The sequence below is a fragment of the Dysidea avara genome, chromosome 7 (assembly GCF_963678975.1).
Source record: "Dysidea avara chromosome 7, odDysAvar1.4, whole genome shotgun sequence".
Lineage (NCBI taxonomy): Eukaryota > Metazoa > Porifera > Demospongiae > Dictyoceratida > Dysideidae > Dysidea > Dysidea avara.
The window spans coordinates 19,946,527-19,969,433 of record NC_089278.1 but is presented as its reverse complement, the minus strand read 5'-3'; the positions used below and the strand labels follow the sequence as shown (position 1 = coordinate 19,969,433).

The following is a 22,907-nucleotide window of genomic DNA, read 5'->3' as shown; positions in this document are numbered from 1 at the left end:
TACAAAGGTGACTTGATAATCCATTAATACAGCAAATTTATGGCTCCCATTGAGTGTCGGATTGGAGAGGTTTGACTGTAGTTAGATTATAAACTCTTTGCATGCGGTGACTATACTGAGATATGTGGTTTAGTTAACGCGAGCCCTTAATTATGATTAATTCCAGGAATGACCGAAACATTTCCCTGAACTAAGTAACTCTATGACATAAGTGCCACGCCTGCCTTTGCAACTGATTCCAGAAGGACTTCATTATTATTGATCTCTGCATGGTATGACATACAGTGTATAGCTATGATTATAGTGTATTTTGCTATATAGCTAGCTAGTTACCTAGCAAACCATGTTATTGTTATGGTTATTAACACTTTACAGTGACCTATGGCGAGTTATCGCGGTTCGTTTCCAGTCATTGGTTTACACGATTCATCACTGTCAAATCCAGTCGTATCCCTGAACACCATGTCATAACTATGTACCAAAAATTCCGAGAACTTTAGTGTCTACGCTACATCATTATAGCTGTATGGCTTGACTCGGTCTTGCGTACGACATTCACCAGGGCCAACGAAGCCGGAATTTCCTGGCCATGATGAGAGTCTATAGCTAAGCACTGCTATGTCGGATTTTCCGAGGATTTTTGTTTGCAACTGTATACACGAGCAGCCAGGCCGCAGTTTCATTTTCACATTTTATTAATTAGCAAAGCCCCTAAAGGGGTAAAACGCTAATACAAAAATTTATTTAGTTATTTTTAAAATCTGCAAGGGATAGGTTATTAATGTTATTGATTTGGAGACTGTTCCATTCAGGTATCGTTTTGGGGAAGAAGGAGAATTTGTAAGTATCACAAGAGGTTTGAATGTGGTAAAATTTACAGGGATGATTTGATCTAGTTGATGTCAGTCTTGCGGGTGAGGATAAATATTGTTCAGGTATTAATTGAAGATGATTTACAACTTTGAATAGTAGGATCAATCTAAAATATTTGCGATGACTTTGGAGTGTTGGCCATTTCAAATCATTTAGCATCACAGTTACACTGTCCAAATTATTATTCCATGGTTTGTTGAGAACAAATCTTGCTGCTCTGCGTTGAACTGACTCTAGTTTGTTGATGTCTGTTTGATGGTGAGGGTCCCAAATAGGAGCACAATATTCAAGTGGTGGAAGCACTAGTTTTTTGTATGCTTGTTCTTTCAAGTAAGTAGGGCAGGTTCTTAGATTTCTTTGTAGGAATCCCAGTGTTCAATTTGCTTTGTTACAAGTATACAGGATGTGAGTTTGCCAAGACAGTTTTTCATTGATCCAGACTCCAAGATATTTACGTTCTTTCACTGACTTTAGTTGAGTTTCATACATTGCATAGGCTTGAAAGATTCGCTAGCTGCCAGGCTTGAATGATGCGCTACCTGTGGCCAGGCTTGAATTTCTATCACTGACATTAGTTGTGGTCTCATTTTACATGTCTACCCCTCACCATCTGTGATTAATACCACCACTATAGCCAGCCATCCAATTACTAGCCACCAGAAAAGCTTCTTCCTCCAGACCATTAGCTACTTACTGAAATATGAATTCTCCTACGTATAGCTATCATTTGATTTTTATGATTATGTGTGCCCGGATTGATGGCTAGACTGAACATTTAGAATAATTTGTGAAACTCCAATAAACAATCATATTTGTGACTGTGTGCTGAGATGTTCTAACTTCATAGACAAATGCTGGAGGCACACAAATTACAAATATTCCATAGTTAGGGTTGGCAATGAAAAATCGACCCTCTTTGGCTTAACTTAATTTGTAACTCAGGGGATGAAGCCTGAATGGTCTAGTGTTAAATAGTGGGTTCGGTAGTGACTAAATGCCTTCCATTTAGGACATAGCCATGTTGTAAATTTTTATGGATTTCGGCTCATTTTTATTTAAAAATGGGCAGGAAGAATGTTGTCCATTGCTGTTTTGGGGCTATTGGGTGAAGTACTCTACAAAATACACATGCTTAAAAGGTGATTCGCTGTAATTGATACCATCATTGAAACAATGAGAAAATGTACATCAAGACACACGGTAGTGTGTCGTGCGGCCCAAGAAGCTGGCGCGCCACACCGTGAGTATATTGACAGGAAGAACGAAAACGTCATTTTCACACATTTGTATCTCGGTGATCACTTATCTGATTGGAACCAAATTTGCTACACAGTTGCCCGCCAGCCAAGGGAGTCTACATTCCAAATTTGAAGGAAATCGCTCCAACCATTTCCGAGATACGAGCTGCCAAAGTTTCGTTTTTTTTTCTTCGTTTTTTTTTTCTTCTTCTTCTTCTTCTTCTTCGTCTTTTCGCACACTTGCAAAAATTGCTATAACAAGCAAACGCGTACTCCGATCGCCTTGAAATTTGGCACACAGAAAGGGAGTCCAAAGGCGAATCCTAGCATCAAATTTGGTACAAATCCGATGAATGGTTCAGGAGTTATGACCGATTATTCGCGTAAAACAAGATCGATTTATTGTCACGCCTACAGGGTAAACCGCTTCATGGAATGAGCTGAAAATTGCTATGTAGATGGAGTAACCATCGTAGGAGTGCCTTTTGGTGGTTTGAAAGGAATCGAGATAAAGACCACGGAGATATGACACAAAACCCAACCTGTGTCACAATTACGCGATCGATTTTTATGAATAAAAAAGTATTAGTTTTCACGCCTACTAGGCAAACCGCTTAGAGCAATGAGCTGAAAATCGGTGTATAGCTGGAATAATCTTCATAGAAAGTCCTTGCAGTAGTACAGAAGAATCGGATTACAAACCACTCAGTTATGATTCGAAAGCCAACTCCGTGTAGCAAATGCGAGATCGAGATACTCTAATAGAACAGTCACCCTAATAGAGCATTCGGCTAATTTATTTATTCCATTATAGAATTTTATTACATCACAAGTTATTCTGTAGGGAGTTCAGCTGCAAACAGTTAATCTTATAGACAGTTCAGCAAGAAGACAGTCACCATGTGGAGAGTTATGCAAATATATCACTATAGAGATTCAGAACATTACAAGTCACACTGAAGAAAGTTCAGCTATAAACAAGTCATGCACTGTGTAGAGAATTCAGCTACAATTAAGTCACTCTCTAGAGAATTCAGTTACACAGAATTCAGCTACACACAAGTCACTGTGGAGAGAGTTCAGCTACAAACAAAGTACCCTTTAGAGTGATCAGCTACAAACAAAACACTTTGCAGGGTGTTCAGCTGCAACAAATCAACCTTTAGAGCAATCAGCAATGAACAAATCTACCTGTAGAGAGATAAGCTAGAAACAAATCACCCTGTAGAGAGTTCAGCTACAAAAAATCACCCTGTAGAGACATCAGCTAGAAACTAGACACAATGTAAGGAGTTCAGCTACAAGCAATCACCCTGTAGAGAGTTCAGCTACAAAAAAATCACCCTGTAGAGACATCAGCTACAAACTACACACAATGTAAGGAGTTCAGCTACAAATAAATCACCCTGTAGAGAGTTCAGCTAAAACAAATCAACCTGCAGAGAGATCAGCTACAAACAAATCACCTTTTAGATAGTTCAGCTACAAACAAATTACCTTGTAGAGAGATCGGCTACAAACAAATCAACCTGCAGAGAGATCAGCTATACACAATTCAACTTGTATAGAGATCAGCTACAAACAAATCACCCTGTAGAGAGATCAGCTACAAACTAGACACAATGTAAGGAGTTCAACTACAAGCAAATCACCCTGTAGAGAGTTCAGCTACAAACAAACCAACCTGTAGAGCAATCAGCTAGAAACAAATCACCCTGAAGAGAGGTCAGCTACAAAAAATCACCCTGTAGAGATATCAGCTAGAAACAAATCACCCTGAAGAGAGGTCAGTTACAAAAAATCACCTTGTAGAGAGATCAACTACAAACAAAACACTTTGCAGAGAGCTCAGCTACAAACAAATCAACCTGTAGAGAGATCATCTAGAAACAAATCAACCTGCAGAGTGATCAGCTACAAACAAATCAGCTTGTAGAGAGATCAGTTACACACAAATCAACCTGTAGAGAGATAAGCTAGAAACAAATCACCCTGTAGAGAGTTCAGCTAAAACAAATCAATCTGCAGAGAGATCAGCTACATACAAATCACCATATAGATAGCTCAGCTACAAACAAATTACCTTGTAGAGAGATCGACTACAAACAAATAACCCTGCAGAGAGATCAGCTACACACAAATCAACTTGTATAGAGATCAGCTACAAACAAATCACCCTGTAGAGAGATCAGCTACAAACTAGACACAAAGTAAGGAGTTCAGCTACAAGCAAATTACCCTTTAGAGAGTTCATCTACAAACAAATCAACCTGTAGAGCAATCAGCTAGAAAAAAATCACCCTGAAGAGAGGTCAGCTACAAAAATCACCCTGTAGAGAGATCAGCTAGAAACAAATCACCCTGTAGAGAGTTCAGCTACAAGCAAAACACCCTGTAGAGAGTTCAGCAACAAAGAAACCACCATGTAGAGAGTTCAGCTGCAAGCGAATCACCTTATAGAGAGTTCAGCTACAAACAAATTACCTTGTAGAGAGATCGGCTACAAATTAATCAACCTGCAGAGAGATCAGCTACATTCAAATCAACTTGTAGAGAGATTAGCTACAAACAAATCACCCTGTAGAGAGATCAGCTAGAAACTAGACACAATGTAAGGAGTTCAGCTACAAGCAAATCACCCTTTAGTGAGTTCAGCTACAAAACAATCAACCTGCAGTGAGATCACCTACAAAAAAGCACCTTGTACAGAGTTCAGCTACAAACAAATTACCTTGTAGAGAGATCGTCTACAAACAAATCAACCTGTAGAAAGATCAGCCACACACAAATCACCCTGTAGAGAGATCAGCTAGAAACTAGACACAATGTAAGGGGTTCAGCTACAAGTAAATCACCCTGTAGAGAGTTCAGCTAAAACAAATCAACCTGCAGAGAGATCAGCTACAAATAAATCACCTTATAGACAGTTCAGTTACAAACAAATTACCTTGTAGAGAGATCGGCTACAAATTAATCAACCTGCAGAGAGATCAGCTACACACAAATAAACTTGTAGAGAGATCAGCTACAAACAAATCACCCTGTAGAGAGATCAGCTAGAAACTAGACACAATGCAAGGAGTTCAGCTACAAGCAAAATCACCCTTTAGTGAGTTCAGCTACAAACAAATCAACCTGCAGTGAGATCACCCACAAAAATGCACTTGTACAGAGTTCAGTTACAAACAAATTACCCTGTAGAGAGATCAGGTAGAAGAATTCACCTTGTAGAGAGTTCAGCAACAAAGAAACCACCATGTAGAGATTTCAGCTGCAAACAAATCACCCAGTAGAAAGATCAGCTAGAAGAAGTTACCTTGTAGAGAGTTCAGTTACAAAGAAACCATCATATAGAGAGTTCAGCTACAAAGAAATTACCCCATAGAGAGTTCATCTAGAAGAAGTCACCTTGTAAAGAGTTCAGCTACAAAGAAACCATCATGTACAGAGTTCAGCTACAAAGAAACCACCATGTAGAGTGTTTAGCTGCAAAAAATTACCTGTAGAGAGTTCAGCTAGAAACAAATCACCCTGTAGAGAGATCAGCTAAAAGAGGTCACCTTGTAGAGAGTTCAGCTACAAAGAAACCACCACATAAAGAGTTCAGCTGCAAATAAATCACTTGTAGAGAGTTCAGCTACAAGTAAATCCCCCTGTAGAGGGATCAGCTAGAAGAAGTCACCTTGAAGAGAGTTCAGCTACAAAGAAACCATCATGCAGAGAGTTCAGTTACAAACAAATCACCCTGTAGAGAGATCAGCTAGAAGAAGTTACCTTATAGATAGTTCAGCTACAACAATTCACCCTGTAGAAAGATCAGCTAGAAGAAGTCACCTTGTAGAGTGTTCAGTTACAAAGAAACCATTATGTAGAGAGTTCAGCTGCAAACAAATCACTCTGTAGAGAGTTCAGCTACAAAGAAACCGCCATGTAGAGAGTTCAGCCTCAAACAAACCACCTTGTAGAGAATTCAACTACAACAAATCACCCTGTAGAGAAGAAGTTACCTTGTAGAGAGTTCAGCTACAAAGAAACCATCATGTAGGGAGTTCAGCTACAAAGAAACCACCATGTAGAGAATTTAGCTGCAAACAAATCACCTGCAGAGAGTTTAGCTAGAAACAAATCACCCCGTAGAGAGATCAGCTGGACAAAGTCACCTTGTAGAGAGTTCAGCTACAAAGGAACCATCATGTAGAGAGTTCAGCTGCAAACAAATCACCTGCAGAGAGTTCAGCTAGAAACAAATCACCCCGTAGAGAGATCAGCTGGACAAAGTCACCTTGTAGAGAGTTCAGCTACAAAGGAACCATCATGTAGAGAGTTCAGCTGCAAACAAATCACCCTGTAGAGAGTTCAGCTAGACGAAGTCACCTTATGGAGAGTTCAGCTACAAAGAAACCATCATGTAGAGAGTTCTGCTACAAACAAACCACCATGTAGAGAGTTTAGCTGCAAACAAATCACCTGTAGAGAGTTCAGCTAGAAACAAATCACCCTGTAGAGAGACCAGCTAGAAGAGGTCACCTTGTAGAGAGTTCAGCTACAAAGAAACCATCCTGTATATAGTTCAGCTACATTTCAAGTCACCCAGTAGAGAGATCAACTGCAAAAAAATATCCTGTGGGGAATAATGGGCATGTAATAAACATATGTATATAATTTGTATAATTACTAATAAAATCAAAAACAATTGAAGCATTAAAAATCTTCTTTAAGTTCTTTTCTTCTTCCTGTGGTAAAGAAAAGAACACATGGGTTAAAAAAGCCCCAAAGCCAGCCATAGGCCGGCTTTGCAGTATACAAATACAAAAAGAAGTGATATCTAATCAAAAACAGCCAAGCTGTAAAAAAAGGTGTGGCCCCCAAAAAGGCCATGGTGAAAAAAGATGTGAAATCCAAGGTGGCGGCCAAGAAATGGCTGTGATGGTAGGTTAATGGTTACATTTTAATAACGACAATTCAGGTGAATTTTGTGCCGCTTGGTCTTGGCACCAAATTCACCTGAATTGTCGTTATTAAAATGTAACCATTAACCTACCATCACAGCCATTTCTTGGCCGCCACCTTGGATTTCACATCTTTTTTCACCATGGCCTTTTTGGGGGCCGCACCTTTTTTTACAGCTTGGCTGTTTTTGATTAGATATATACTGTGACATATACAATAAAAATGTGAATGTGTCCTTGGTCACATGCAACCATAGTGAAGTGTTAAATAAACACCGGTGCGGGCATGGTAAGGTGTGAAATATAAAAATATATATGTGACCAAATTTCATATAACCCAGCTTCCACACACACAAAATCAAACTTAGGTTTTCACCAGAAATGGATTGCTGGTCTAATACACTACCATATTCCACTCTGTATTTCCTTCAGGACTGACAAGTCTGGTTTCTGTAGCAGCTTTCTTCCTACCCTGTCAAAGCCACGAGTGGAAAATTGGCACCATTAAATGGCCATGGCTTTGTTGTAATGGTGTATAGTGAGCTGGGATTTCACAGAGAGCTCGCCAATAGTGTTCTCATTCAATTTGGAGCAATTTGAGGGCCATGGAGGGCCATGGAGGGCCCAAACTTGGCCTCTGGTTTCCATTCGTCTTCTTGCTCCACTTTATACTCCTATATTAAGTCCACCCACCACCCACCACCCCTATTACTACCACCTGTGATATTATTACCCGTTCAAAAAATGTTTTCCAAAACAGGGCAAAATTTGGGTATAAGAAACTTATACACCCACACAGTGATAGCTAGTAAATAGATGAATAATTGGTACAGCTGTAGGTACTGGGAAGTTATTACACAATGATAGCTATGTGCGTCGAAGCCGGGTTTTGTCAAATTCAGTCACATATGCATACACTCAAGGGGTAGCCAGTGCCCACGAAAAAACCCAACATGGTGTACGAGAGTCCCAATATTTAAGTATTTCAAAACTATTTCTGTATTTAAAATCTGTAAATACAATGTAATTCTAATTTCGATTTTTATCGTGATGTTTTTACCTCAAGTTTTTGTACAGGAACACCTGAGAGAGGGATGAGAGGAACTTCAGAAGAGACACAGGTGTACTTTGCACTGTCAATTTGAACCGTTGTATAGAGCGGCAACCGTAATTGAACTCATGAACGGACAAAAACGCTATTTTGTACGTGGTTCGGGATTTGGGATTTCTAAATATTTAATGGATTTATAACTGGATTTCTCAGATAGTGTATGAAAGTCCCAAGATGTTGGCTACCCCTCGCATACACTAATTAGTACAGTTTAAATCGATTCAGGTCTGGAGAGGTTTAGGTCAGGTTCATTTTTTGCTAAAACGGTGCTTGACAGCTCTGCAATGAAATCAACCCACTGAAACTCACTTAATGAAGTCCAAGGTTGGTTTACTAACTCCCAGGCACCTTTTTGGACCTTATTAAGTAGAGATTTACAGTGCTTATGTGCCAATGCAAGCCGATGCTCTCACTCATACTATGATTTAGAAATTAACAGCATCCGTTTTACCAAGAATATACATCTGTTTTCAATAGTATAATGACCACCATGTAATGCACCATTTATGAAAACATTGAAGCACTCTAAACAGCATCGCAGCAGCATCGATGCTGCTGCCCATTTTTATTTAAAAACCTAAAAATCACGAAAAATTAAAATGCGTGCTACAGCTAGAAACAGCAAAGGGAATCACTGTATTATTACCCTACGGTTTTGATGTAGACTTGAGTAGGAGTGATCACCCAGAGTTAGAGGAGAAACTACAGAGGTTGATACTTTCATTGCCAACCCTACCATAGCTCAGGCTAATTTATTTATAAATGCCAATTACATTAATAATGACCAATGCTGGTGTCAAAACTGCATGGACATGGGTGGGTGTCAGGAAACAAGGTAACAAATGTTGGCCTAATTTATATGGTGTTTGGCAAAGCCAGTCATTTTGCAGGTTGTTTGACCCTACAGATGGTTCATTTCTCTTCAGGCAGTTGGCTATCCGATGCTTGTTTTTGCAGCGTTTTGATGATTTTCCAAAACAACAAAAAATTAGTAATTAATAACAATAACTGCCCACACTAGTTGAATGTTCTTTTGAAGACAGGAAACAAGGAATTAATAAATGGTGGCCTTATGTCTGTAATTAATGGGGCTCTGCAGTTGCACCCACCTGAGTTGTATCAGCCACATATGACTATCTTTCTCAGTAGTAAATCCAAATCCAAGCATGCATCATACAAGAGCTAAAAGGAGTAGTAGTCATGGGATAGATTCAGACATACCAAAAAGATGGCCTATGTACTTTGTCCTGAATGCATCATGGACACATTTATCCATGCATACATCTTCTGCATGCATGACATATTTTATCCCTTAATGACAAGCTGGAAATAGCTGGGCCCCAGCCTGTTGGGACCCCAGCCTGTTGGGGACCCAGACAGTGATGAAACACTCATACTGTAAGGAACCAACTTCCAATTCTGCTCCCAGCCCAATTTAGTTTAGAGCAAATTGCCCCAGTTCCTTGAGTGGTCCTGAATGTGTACTCTTTTATATCAGTAGGTCCTCCTCAGTTTTCACACTGTAATAATGCATGCATACTTCTGCACAAAAAGACTGATTAGTTGATGCATAATTGTGATAATGATCATAATATTGTATCTATAATGTAGCTGTCATGTGATTATGTGGTCATGTATGTGTTTCACGTGTTTTCCCATATTTGTATGTGTGTTTATCTGAACTGCTGAGATCAAGTTCTCCTTTTGCAGAATCAGCATTACTAAGTACTGGCATTGTATAGGTTGGAGAGTAATACCCCCTCCCATATTATTAACTCTTGGTAATACAGTATAGTTGTATGCATTGACTACTTCATAGTTTCATGTGCATGACTGCACTAATGTAATATAGTGAAAACCAATAAACATTTCTCAACTCTTATATAGTTAAATCAAACATCCAACTATACACAGGTATCTATACAGCTATATACACGCCTACACGTGAGCAAAAAGGGGTCTTATAGCCTTTCCAAATTCCCACGTGTGACGAGTTATAACTCATCCTGTGTTTAACCTATTTTCATAAAACTACATCCGGAATAGTGCTATGTTAAGAATGTAAGGTGACCAAATTTCAGGTTAGTACCATACTCACAAAATCAAGTTAGAGATTGCCAAATACATGCTATTGGAAAGACTATAAGACCCCTTTTTGCAGATCCGATCACATCTATGTATCTTATACATTTCTCAGATGTAGTTGTTTGCAAAAGTTCAACTCAATTATCAAACACACTGGTTGTATGGAGCTCGAGGTAAGTTTATGGTAGTTCAAGACAAGCTAGGGCTGGAGAGCGTGAAGGTTTTTAGTCTAAGTTTTATACATAATGTCCTATCTCAAATACTTATAGTAGTTAGCTATGACAATGATGTGCCCTACAAAGTGTAAAATGCATCTCAAATGATAATAATTTGCAGCAATGATTATTAATCATGAACAGTCTAGAAAATAGTGAAGCTACAGTACTAGTAAATGTAATAATTATTATTAAGCAATACAATATCATCATAGTACTGTTTAGTAGGGATCTCCCCAAGTAACACATGCCTGCCCCCTAAATATTACCTTTAAAAATCTGCATCATACACAACAAAAAGATTCTTTACAAAAATCCAACTGATGTCAAGTACAAAAAGGGTATTACAGAAGCACGAATACTGCTTTTTTATACAAAACTGAAAAATGCTGAAACCTGAAGTTTGGTCCAACTTACTAAGGGCTCTGCCACTTTTCAAAGGTTGTATGAGATTTGAAACCACAGCAATCTCTTAAATCAATGATTTCATTCATGATTTCAATTGTGATTTTGTGACTACCATGATTTCTGTGATTTCACCATAGTTGATTCTTACACAGCCAGGAGCCTCATAATCAATGAACTAGACAGTTTACTTAATGCGAGTTGTTGTTAGATGATACCACTATTTGGTGAAAAGAATGTAGCTAAATGCTGGCAAAGCACTATACAGCACTACATACCATCCTGTAATAGACCTACTATCCTTTAATGCTGTGCCTCTTGTACCTGTATCGTAGTACTGCATAGTAGAGGTCATGCAGAACTGGGGTTTCCAGCCAAAAATATTACCCTAAAATCAGCCTCAATTTCCCTTCATGACAACTTGGCGGTATTGGTTAGGCACATCCAAGCCCAAAAATGTCTTCAGATCAACCATAAACCTTTCCAAAAAGTTTATTTGGAATTTTAAAAAATTGTTATTTAACAGAGTTTATTATGACTAACTGATTCCTTCAGCCAAGCATAACTCGACAATGGATATAGCTACGGGCTTGATTTTTTCACTGTTCGATGTCATTTCATCCTGAGATGTGCCTTTTCACCAACCGCAGTATGTACAATACACACATCATGGACTTACATTTGTGCCCAGTTCTTTTCACTGACAATGTAAGGTGTTCATTTATTCGCAGTAGCGCATTAGTGGTTTCCTGCTAATAATTTATTTAGTACATGCTGTTCAATTTTCTGTGCTGATCACTCACGTTCGTTTCTCATGTGTTTGAGTTCAACTGATTGTTCCAGACGAAGGATGTAGGATAAGAACTCATTTTTAGCAAAGTAGAACAGGCATGTGCTGATTAGTTGGCATGGTTTAATCGCTTGTGTTTCTCATTAACGAACTGCTTTGCTGCCTGTGTAAGTTGTACTAAGGTATTCATTCTATGACCACTGTTAATTGTTTGTTTCTCGTGTGTTTCAGTTCAACTGACTGTTCCAGATGACGGTTGGATAAGAACTCGTTCTTAGCAAAGTAGAACAGGCATGTACTTATTAGTCTCATGTGTCTTAGCCAACTAACTGTTCCAGACGATGCCAGGTGGATATATAAGAACTCATTCTTCGCAAAGTAGACAGAGACGTGCTGTTTAGTTGGCACGGTTTCATGATGCTTTGCTGTGTAAGTTCTTTGTACTAAGCCATTTCATTCTATGAACACTGATGTCAGCTTGTTACAATTGAGATTGGTTGCTCAGGGCACTTGACGCTATCTCATGCATGCAAGTTACCATTAAGCCATTGTTTGATCAAGCTGCCAGAATTACAATATCCTACTCAGAATTTTCAATGTTCACTCCTCAGATCTGTGGGATCTGTGAGATCTAATTAATTTAATGTATAATAATTGATGTATGTATGTGTTATGTTTTTTTGTGTGTGAGTGTGTGTGTTTGCCTTGCCAGGACTCCAGCTGCTTTAAAGCTTGGTACCCCTGTATCTAGGTCACTTATTTATTTCCCGTACACTTGTTTTAAACCATATAAGATGTATAAATCAATCAATTAAATCAATTGTTGTAGAAAATCAGTACACCAATCTAGCTATGTGCAAAATTACAGTTTATGTTCAACATAAAAGTTGATGACGTCTTCTTTGATTGACTTCCCATAACTACATTGAATCATTTTTATGAATACTAGTTACATGGCTAGATTGATCACCAGTTCTATAAAAAGAGCAGAAACAAGTATAAGAAAATATTAGGAATTTTAAACTAGAGTAGCTGAGGGATCAACTAGAACATAGTGCACCAATAAAAAGTACTGAAACAAGCTTGAGTTGGTATATTATGAAAGCCAATTTCTGTAACACAAAATGAAGTGAATATCCATACTGTGCTGTGGAGTTTCCAGCCTGACTGAAGATAAAAGAAAAGACAAGGCGCAGAGGGTCTACACTTCTCAGAACCCCAAAAGGTACATCCCACTGGTGAGTTTGTTATTGTGGTGAAAAATGGTGGCTGTGCATTGCTTCATTTGGCCTCTGGTCTTGTGACTGTGGTCAGGCAGTGAGGCAGGCAGGCAAGGCAGGCAGGCAGGCGACAGTAAGGAAATGAGACTAAAATTCAAGTTTTAACGATTTTTTGAACTTTTATTATTTTGCTGTATTATATATTACATGGAAAAATTTCTGTTAAGGTGATTTTTGCCACACAAGATGTCTCCAGGATGATATTCAAAAATGGAATTTTGTGCAGTACACAAAGGGGACGATCTCTACATCAACAGTACTACCGTATCATTTGATTACTCAGGACAGTCAATCTTATCTTGGCTCTCAAATTGGTACATCCTGTTTAGTCCATCAATTTGTCATTACCTAAGTGTCTGGATGGGTCTTGGGATTGAAGAACTTTCTAAATTTGCTTCTCAACACCCTCATTGTGCATACAGTGCTTTTATACATGGATTTTCCAGCAAGTGAAATTATCTGTACCCAATATATATTTCTGCCCTGTTGATCCCTTTAGAGAGAGAGCTATCCATCATATATCCCTGTTTTTACTGGTCATTGTCCACCTAATAATCAAGGACTCTCTTCTGGCATTTCCATTGCATTTAGGGGGTTAGGAGTAATCAATCCTCCATTGGTCAGGATGTCCATTTCAGAACTTCAGTTGTTGTTACTAATCCTCTTGTCTCCCTATTGATTTCCCACAATACTCATTATACCCACAATGTTATGGACTCACAACAATCTGCAAAAGCTAAACTGAAATACCTTAGCCATCAGCAGTGGTTTGACCATCTAACTGAATTTCAAGAATCTCCACCTTCAGCCTTGAGCCACTCTATCGCCCATGAGCCTGGTGCCTCCACTTGGTTCTCTGCTTTTTTCTAAGAGACCATGAGTTTCATCTACACAAGACTGATTTTTATGGTGCTGATATGGCTGGATTCCTGAGCTTCTTTTGAGTGTGGTGTCTCCCTTACTGTTGAGCATGCCTTAAAGATTCTTACTTGTCCGCCATAATGAAATTCGTGATTTTATTGTAAAGGAGATTTGTCTTGATGTTTGTGTTGAGCCCATTGAGGGAGAGCCTGTGTTGTTATAGTGCTGTTGTTAATGATGGTGCTTGCTCAATGGCATATCTAGAAATTCTCAGAGGGGTTTTGGGCATCTGGGACATTCTTATGTGGGCATTAGTGGAAATCACTCAACAAGTCAGTGTGTGAGGCACTCCGGGATGCTCCCACAGGAAATTTGTGAAAAATTAGCCTTCTGAGATAACACTTTCTATTAAATAAACACTACATGAATTACTGTTTGCATGGTTTTATTTTTTATCCAACTCTAGCAGTGACAATTCTAAAAGCTGGCATTCAGGGGCAAAGCAAACCAACTGAATTCCCCCCCCCCCCCCCCCCCACACACACACACACACACACAGAGGAAAATCTTGACATTTTAGCCTTAAGTATTTAGTGCTGAACTTGTTGAATAAATAATATAAGTGATCATAAAGAAAGCTCATTATTCAATACCAGTCTCTAGAAGTAGCAGTTATGAATCTGCATGATATACAATCCATGGGGCACAAACATGATTTCACACATTCAGAAAACTACTGATTTCATTCCACTTTGGAATGACTGAAATTATAGATGTAAGTTCTTCTAGGCCTACCAATAGAAATAAGTTTTGGAGAATTTTTCAGAATCGTTACCAGGGACGGATGCAGACTTTCAAAAACAGGGGTTTCATTCTGGAACATGGTAATTGCCAGTAGTTTCAGTCTATGGCTAGCTATAGCTATCTCAGTAGTATAGCTAAATATTTAATGACAAAATAATCACTCCAGCAATGTTTCACTGTTCAATCTATTAAAACCGTTTAAAAATGCAAGTGAATTAAGCCTTTAGATTAGCTGCAATCAGTTTTAAGCCATTAAAATGATAATTATTTATTTATTTATTTATTGATTGATTTATTAAGACTTTACAGCACAAGTGCTGAAGGTCTGTAGGACTCCTGGTCCTACAGCCTGTTTGAAATTGTTACAAAAAGTATGTTAGGTGCAAAGAGACCCTGATAGATAGGAGTGATGCTAGAATGGAATCAAATGATTAACTATACATTATAGCAAATGTGAATGTGCACTTATAGCTGGTGGTCTATAAACTAGGTAGTTTCACCCACCTGCACTACTCCGTAAACTGATTTCAGGTGTGCTCACCTTATTTTCAGAGGGAATTTCAGCTGAAACCATTGCAACCCCACTGTATCTACCACTGCTGTCTAAACAAAAACAGCCAAGCTGTGAAGAAATGGTGCGATCCCCCAAAAAATCCAGAGTGGAAAGAGATGTGAAATCAAAGGTGACAGCCAAGTAATGGTTGCAATGATGTTAATACCAATCATTTAAAAATGAGTGGCATTTACATCATGACTGCACCATTTTATCAGAGCTTGGCTGTTTTGGTGTTTTTGTGTGTATATATGTACATAATATTTTTTCCAATTCTTTGCCACACATCAGATGTCATCCTTGAGCATGGTCTTTATAAAAGACTGTTAATAATTTGTTATTATTGTTGTTGATCAATGGTACCAACTACTGCAGATAGGTGTATCAGACTGTAAGAACATAGCCAACAAATACATGGCAAGAGCACTAATTATGTCATTTGAATCTGTATAATACAGTATGAATATGAGATACCATTTATTATTACATTATGTTAATGAAGTCAACAGATTTTGTGAAATTATTAATGTTTTTTGTGCAGGTCACTGCAGCTAAAGTAAAAATTATCTGGATGTTTTTCCTTGTGGTATTGTGCTGCTTTTTGACTCAGAATTCAGTAGCCCTTGACATTACTGTGGACGGAGTAAGTGGAAATGATGAGGCAGATTGTCTTAAAGGGAAAGGATCATGCCAAACTCTCGATTACACTTTGAGTAGTCTTCCAGATTGCAGAAATATACCCATTGTAATATTGATTCAACATGGAACTTACAATTACTCTCTGAATGCCAGCAAAGCTGAATACCAGATTTGGAATTGTTTAAGCATTAGCATTGCAGGAGTAGGCAGTAACTCAACAGTAGTTAACTGTAATGAGCCAGGTGCTGGTTTTGCCTTTTTACATGTATTAAATGTGCTGATTCGTAATATATCATTTGTTAACTGTGGCTCAAGACAAAACAGTACCAGTTATAACCCAACAACAGGAAGTACTTCTGTGGCCAATGTGGGACTTTACTTCACATTCTGTCAGAATGTAGAAATCACTGAATGTCAAGTTAACAGTTCATATACTACTGGTGTTCTCATGTACAATACACATGGGGACTTGAATGTGATCAACTCCAGATTTATTGATAATCGTATTTCTTACAATTCTAGTGATGGTGGTGGTGGTGGATTTTATGCTGAATTCTGTTACTGTGACCCTGGAACAACTGACAACTGTGTCCAGCGTTTGAATTCCTTTGCTCATTATCGCTTCCAAAATAGCATGTTTTCTCATAATGCAGCTTCCGATGGTTTAGAGCAAAACAATACATTTATTAAGGCAAATGGAACAGCCAATATTGCATTTGGTCGAGGAGGTGGACTCTCATTGATTTTTAAGGGAAATGCTAGTTATAACAGCATCATCATTGATAACTGTAGCATTACAAATAACAATGCAAGTTGGGGAGCTGGTTTGTTTATAGAATTTCAGGACTATTCTAATCACAATAATGTGTCTGTGAGAGGAACTAAAATAAATAACAATTTATGTGAGTTAAATTTTGTAGACAATTATGGAACTGGTGGTGGTGGAGCAAGAATTGGTTTTATACCATTCTCTTCACACAGTGTACAACACAACAAAATAGAATTCAATGGCTGCACATTTGATGGAAATATTGCCTACTGGGGTGGCGGATTGTCTTACTATGCATCTCCAGAGACTGGTGGAATAGGAAATGCTACCAATGAGCTTAAATTCACAGACTGTAAATGGAACAATAATCGTGGAGTCCTGGGTTCAGCTGTAGATCTATCAGTGTGGCATTCTGTTAAGTATGGTGTTCTTTCCACTGTCCTGTTCAAAAGCTGTGAATTTTTTGGACACACGAATAAGCCACAGAATGGCCATAGTACATTTTACACAGACAGCACATTGGGAACTGGTGCTTTATACAGTGATTCTATTCCACTAGTTTTTCAGGGACATGTAAATTTTTGTAATAATGATGGTTCTGCTTTGGCTTTATCTGCAGCAGGTGCGGAATTTATGCCAGGTTGCCAGAGTGACTTTGTAAATAATACTGGATGGACAGGAGGTGCTGTTGCTCTTTTAGGTAATGCATGGCTTCAGATTTATAACAATACCAACTTCACATTCTACAATAATTCTGCTAAATTAAAAGGTGGTGCAATATATGTAACTGTCAGTAGCAGGCATGACTTACTATCAAGCAGGAACTGTTTCCTGCAATATTTTGACCAGTTTGTTCCTCCAAATGATTGGATCACACATCTCAACTTCATTAATAACTCTGCTCCTATTGGATCTTCAATATTTGCTACTTCTCTGTTGTCTTGTGTATGGGGATATTCACAAGGACAAGAATTTAATAGACCTGACATTGTACCATTAAACTGGACTATTATCCATATTAACAGTGGCAATGAGAGAAATGAAATTACCAGTGATATTGCTGATATATCTAGATCTGTTCCGCATGGTACATTGCAAGCAATACCTGGTGACCGTGTATTCTTATCATTAAGGTTTGCAGATGATAGGCTAATGCCGATCAATCTATCTAGATCTGTTTGGGTAATTCCCAAAAGTGAAAATGTTTTGGTTGCTTCTAATCTAACGGCAGACTATAACATAACATTTCTAGGCTCTGAATATAATTCATCTGTGGTAACAGTAGTCACAGACAGTCCTAGGATTGTGTCTCGAGATATTAGAGTGTCACTGCTTCCTTGTCCACCTGGTTACACACTAATAAACTCTAAATGTATTTGTGCATTTGGACTTCACAAAAGTTGGGATGGAATTACTAACTGTAATGACTCACTATTCCAAGCAAACCTTGAGGTAGATTACTGGGCTGGCTACATACCTGACCATAACAGATCTATAAGTGCTAATGGTTCGATATTATATACAGGAAAATGTCCAAAATATTACTGTGGGTCAAACAGAAAAATATTGCTACCCAAATCTACTAAAACATCAGATCTATTTAACTCCATCTGTACTCCCAATAATCGTACTGGTGTACTCTGTGGTGAATGCTTGAAAAATTGCTGTGTTGCAATCAATAGTCGTTTTTACAACTGTACAGCATATGACGAATTGTCTAAACATGGCTTAACAGTATTCTTAAGTAGTGAATTTTTACCTTCTACTATTCTCTTGTTGTTTATTTTATTTTATGATATTGATCTTTATTCAGGAGCAATTGGCTCTGTTATTTTATTCTTTCAAGTGTATACTTCACTAAATATTTATTCTGATGGGGAAATAGACGTGCCAGATGAAAATCTTAGCAGAGCTATTAATTTTTTGTACAACATTTGGAATTTGGAATACTTTGGTATGTGGATTCCACTTTACTGTTTATCACAGAGTCATAAAGCCCTTGATGTCTTGGTGATATCATACGCTTCAGGATTGTATCCTTTTGTTTTTATTTTTATTTTATACCTTATTCTTCTTTGCAAGAGAATTTCTATTTGTCGTTCCTGCGCTTACTATTGCATACGCTTGAAATGGAAACTTTCCTTGAAAGCTTCAATTGTCAATGGTCTAGTTACATTCTGGACACTGGCATACACCAAACTGGCATTAGTATCCTGTCTGATACTTTCAATGGAATTCCTGAATGGTCAACATGGTTTACACCAACCAAGAAAGATTGTAGTTTCTCTGCAAGGAACTATTGGTTACTTTCATATGGAACACTTACCATATGCCATACCAGACTTATTTATTCTGATTGTACTAATTATTTTGCCATCTATCACCTTACTTCTATACCCATTAATGCCAAGAATTATGTCAAAGGTAAAAAATTATGTTGATTTGGACAGTAATAAAATTTATCATTACATTTCTGGTAAAATGGAGATGCCATTTATACACTTTAAGCCTCTGCTTGATAAGTTTCAAGGAAAATACAGACCTGGTTGTGAATTCTTTGCCGGGTTGATGTTTTGGTACAGATTAGTGGTATTCCTCACTTATTCCTTTGCCACACATACACTGGCATTCTATGTAAACAGTACATCATCCCTCATCTTAGTGATGTTGATCTCGCTTTTACAACCTTTCAAGAAAGCTACCAACAACACTGTCTTGATGCTAATAGTTATGAATATTCTTATATAACTATTGTGAAAATGTTTTCATGGTATTGTTATGGTTTCAAGTGCTCCTTGTGCTAATTCCAATGATATGTTTCGTAGTTTGTATTGTGAGGAAAATAAAGCAAAAGATTTGTGCTTACTATAGAGGAGATCCTCCTGAAGAACTGTACATCAATCTTATGACTTATGAGAACCACGAAATATATGAATCAATTACAGAAAGCACAACATAAGCAATAGTGCATTGACAATGCCAGTTACAAATTGCTAACACACACACATATCTGTATACACATGTACACATATATGTAAACTCTATGCATATATATTATTTATAAACATATTTAGCATTTTATTGCATTTTGCATATTATATATAGCTATTTAATTATCTGAATTGTTATTTGGTTCAATGTTATTAGAGTCACTAGCAGCATTATTATCTCCGGTAGTGGGGTCTTCATTTGGCTCACTGTATGGGATTGGTGTGGCAATGTGCTTGTGCGAACAAGACACTAAAACATCTTCTTTAGAAATACCAGTAGCTACTTCAAAAGTGACAATGTCTGGCATAATTGCAAGCACTGGACCCAAATCCATTGCATCTAGAGCCAAAAGAAATTACATACAGTAACAATACATGATTTTCCAATGGATTGTATAACTAACATTTTCCACCATAGTCAATATCATCTTTATCATCATTGGGGGTAAAAGCATCACCATTCTCAATATATATGGAAGTGTTGGTATTATCTGGAATGCCTGCTATGGTTGGCTTTGGAATGGCTTCCTCTTCTGTTGTTGTGTAGGGCTTAAAGGTATTTTCATTTCTAAAGTGAGTGCTTTCTACAAGATCAGAGTTATTTATTTTCACAAAAAATGGTTTCTCAGTAACACTATGGAGTTTAGATACATCATTTTGCAGGCTGCTTGCCACAGCTATGTAACAAATAAAAATCATTTACAATAACAAGTGTGTTCATACTAAAATACACTAAACAATTCAGGGATTGAAATTCAACAACAAGATAACACACCAACAAATATAACACATAAAAGGATATTTACATTTGGTATATAGCGGATAGCCAATAATATATAGTTATACAATGGCCACGAGTGCTCTGCCTGATATAAACGCACGAGCCTGAGGGCTGTCAGGCCCGAAGGCAAGTGCGTTTATACAGGCAGAGCACGAGTGCACGTTGTATAACTGTTATGTACCATTCACCTAATAGGTGGGGAGAGTCTCACAAGACAGCTGTAACACTTATAAAGGCCAGGTTTCTAACATCGATTGTGGGTAACCAAGCCTGACGTTGCGATGACGTTCCCCCTGCAGTACTGCAGCCACCTGAGATATTGAAAGCTAGTACGCTATGGGATAATTATATCACTAACCTGCATTCGCTGTTCCACTCTATCATGTAGTGCTCAGCATGCCAGCGTGCCATATAGACTAAGCACCAGACTAATCGCCATAATGATTCTCTCGAGCGAAAAAAATCAGCTAAATAGACGGCTTAAGTAAACAAAACCTAACTACTAAACGATAATAGTCTAATTCTTACTATTCACACTGGCTAAACTCGAATCTGGTGGCATGACAAAACTGGTTACCACAATCGAATGTAAAGGTTAGTATTATTTAGAATATATTTGTTTTATGTCGAAGTGGACTACAGTTTAATCTGGGCTAAGATGGCACCAGACTAGTAAGGTGTATAAGTACGTTTATATATATGTAGACTAGAGTTGTGGCCACCCGCGTTGGCTTTTTCGATCGCCATTGGCTGCTTGTAAACATTATACGTAGCTATTGCAATTGGTGACGTTATGGCCCACAATCGACCTTTACATGTCAGGCTATAAAAGAATTCGAGTGATCTGTGTAGTGTCTTTCCACCTATTAGGTGAGGTGTCGTAGTGGTCTTCGCCACCGGCACTTGTGCTATGCTGCACAAAACCGCAGCCAGTACAATATCTGTATATTGCACTGCGGTCGGTGCATTATAACGTATAATGCACTCGTTGTGGTCTACAAAACCGCAACCAGTGCGTTATAAGTTATAATGCACTTGCTGCGGTCTGCAGCAGTGCAATATACAAATTATGGCACTGGCGGTGCCTTTGAACTGCCCACGCAGAGTGGTACATTAGATAATACCTATCTTGTCACAGTGCCAAATGGGTATATTAACCTTAGATGACTGAATGGGAAAGAATAACTGCAAAATAAGCTTAAATTCTCGTTGATATAATGCTATAAACAGCCATTTCCAAGCTATTCTATAGTGCCATAAAATGTTTAGTGTTTCTGCCATAATTATATTCACATGCAGTACCTGACGATTTCTTCTTTGTTCCTGTATAACCAGTGCTACTGGACGGACCCTATAACAAGAAGACAAACTCATAATGGTATACACTAAAACATATACACTGCTATTCAACTCACTGTTGATGTAACTTTGTAGTCATTCTTTTGACAACAAAGAATAGGCTTCAGCTTGGCCAACACCTTTAGACACAAGCACATAAAGTATAGCAACAATATAATGTAGTTATTCACACCATTTCATTCTTGATCACATGGAAGATTAGTATAAACATTCCCTAAAGACAGTTATGTAACTTCACAGTTCATATTTTTGCAGTTTTTGTACAATTTACCTGTAAGGAGTTTAGTACAGTAAAAATCCAGGCAAACACAGTTGTATCTTCATTTACAGCCAACAGTCCAAATACCCAGGTAAGGCCAAGCAATGGCAAAAGAATTACAGTAGCTTTTAGTATAGCTCTATCATATGCAACCACAAAACATCAAAAGTCAATACAACACATAACACTACAATGAATTATCCATGTACTTACTTTACAATATCAGCATTTGTTGTTAGATCTACTGACAAAGTTCTTTTCTTGCTCTTGAACAAAGTACGCAAAGCCATGAACAAGAAAAATACATTGACCTGTAGAAGATTAGACCTAAATCAAACATACAGAATATTTGCATGCCCTATATAAAGTATTTTAAGTGTTTAGTTTATTATGAAGTGTAATTGTATTTATGCATACTATTATGAGTTCCCTAAAATCTATGTATATATTATGATGGCTACCACATCAATGAAACAATTTATTAGTAGCAATGGTAGGCCGGTGTGAGTATAATAAGATCAGGTATGGTGGTAGCATGACAGTTTAGTGTGTACTACATATTAAGAGCAATAATTTCTAATAGAACAATCTGTAATACTGAAACACTCTAATAAAGCATTATGAGTTAAACTTGTGCACTCCAGCAAGTAACATTGCATATATTGTAACCTATTGAGGAAATGAAGAGCAACGTAGGTTGAATAGTGTTCATGTTTTGCGCCTAATCAAATTATTTACCTGACACACAAAATAATATCAGTATACCAAAGTCACAGTAATGACTTTCAACATCAATAAGATACTTCTGAATTATTTTTTAGTACTACTAACATATCATATGACATACAGTAATGATTGCAAGCATGGGTCATAATCCAACAACTACTTACCATAATTGCATTAATCTATTATAGTATAGAGCACACTCTTACTAATCTATTGTCCC

The 22,907-nt window shown here is 37.8% G+C and overlaps 2 protein-coding genes across 3 annotated transcripts; one reads left to right on the top strand and one right to left on the bottom strand.

The window, feature by feature from the left end:
• The first annotated feature begins 206 nt into the window (after positions 1-206).
• Positions 207-19,715, top strand: LOC136262602 (uncharacterized). Of its 2 annotated transcripts, XM_066056986.1 has the most exons (3): positions 231-272; positions 10,369-10,429; positions 15,706-19,715. In XM_066056986.1, exons 2-3 carry the CDS (start codon positions 10,418-10,420, stop codon positions 19,318-19,320), a joined length of 3,627 nt encoding a protein of 1,208 aa, XP_065913058.1. In that variant the 5' UTR covers positions 231-272; positions 10,369-10,417; the 3' UTR covers positions 19,321-19,715. The 2 variants fall into 2 exon arrangements, with proteins under 2 accessions (XP_065913059.1, XP_065913058.1); XM_066056987.1 differs by lacking the exon at positions 10,369-10,429 and having other exon boundaries at positions 207-272.
• Positions 19,483-22,827, bottom strand: LOC136262603 (adhesion G protein-coupled receptor L3-like). The gene is made up of 7 exons (XM_066056988.1): positions 22,175-22,827; positions 21,974-22,100; positions 21,875-21,916; positions 21,759-21,821; positions 21,646-21,694; positions 19,967-20,239; positions 19,483-19,902 (listed from the first exon to the last, which is right to left on the bottom strand). Exons 1-7 carry the CDS (start codon positions 22,249-22,251, stop codon positions 19,682-19,684), a joined length of 852 nt encoding a protein of 283 aa, XP_065913060.1. The 5' UTR covers positions 22,252-22,827; the 3' UTR covers positions 19,483-19,681.
• Between the last annotated feature and the right edge of the window lie 80 nt (positions 22,828-22,907).

What these genes read in the sequence shown, in the direction of transcription:
- LOC136262603 (XM_066056988.1), bottom strand. Translation starts at nt 22,251, where the DNA reads ATGGCTTTGCGTACTTTGTTCAAGAGCAAGAAAAGAACTTTGTCAGTA. An exon ending in CTGTACTAAACTCCTTACAG is followed by an intron (nt 21,917 to 21,973) that starts GTAAATTGTACA and finishes AACTGTCTTTAG; the next exon opens with GGAATGTTTATACTAATCTT. An exon ending in TATTGACTATGGTGGAAAAT is followed by an intron (nt 19,903 to 19,966) that starts GTTAGTTATACA and finishes TTTTGGCTCTAG; the next exon opens with ATGCAATGGATTTGGGTCCA.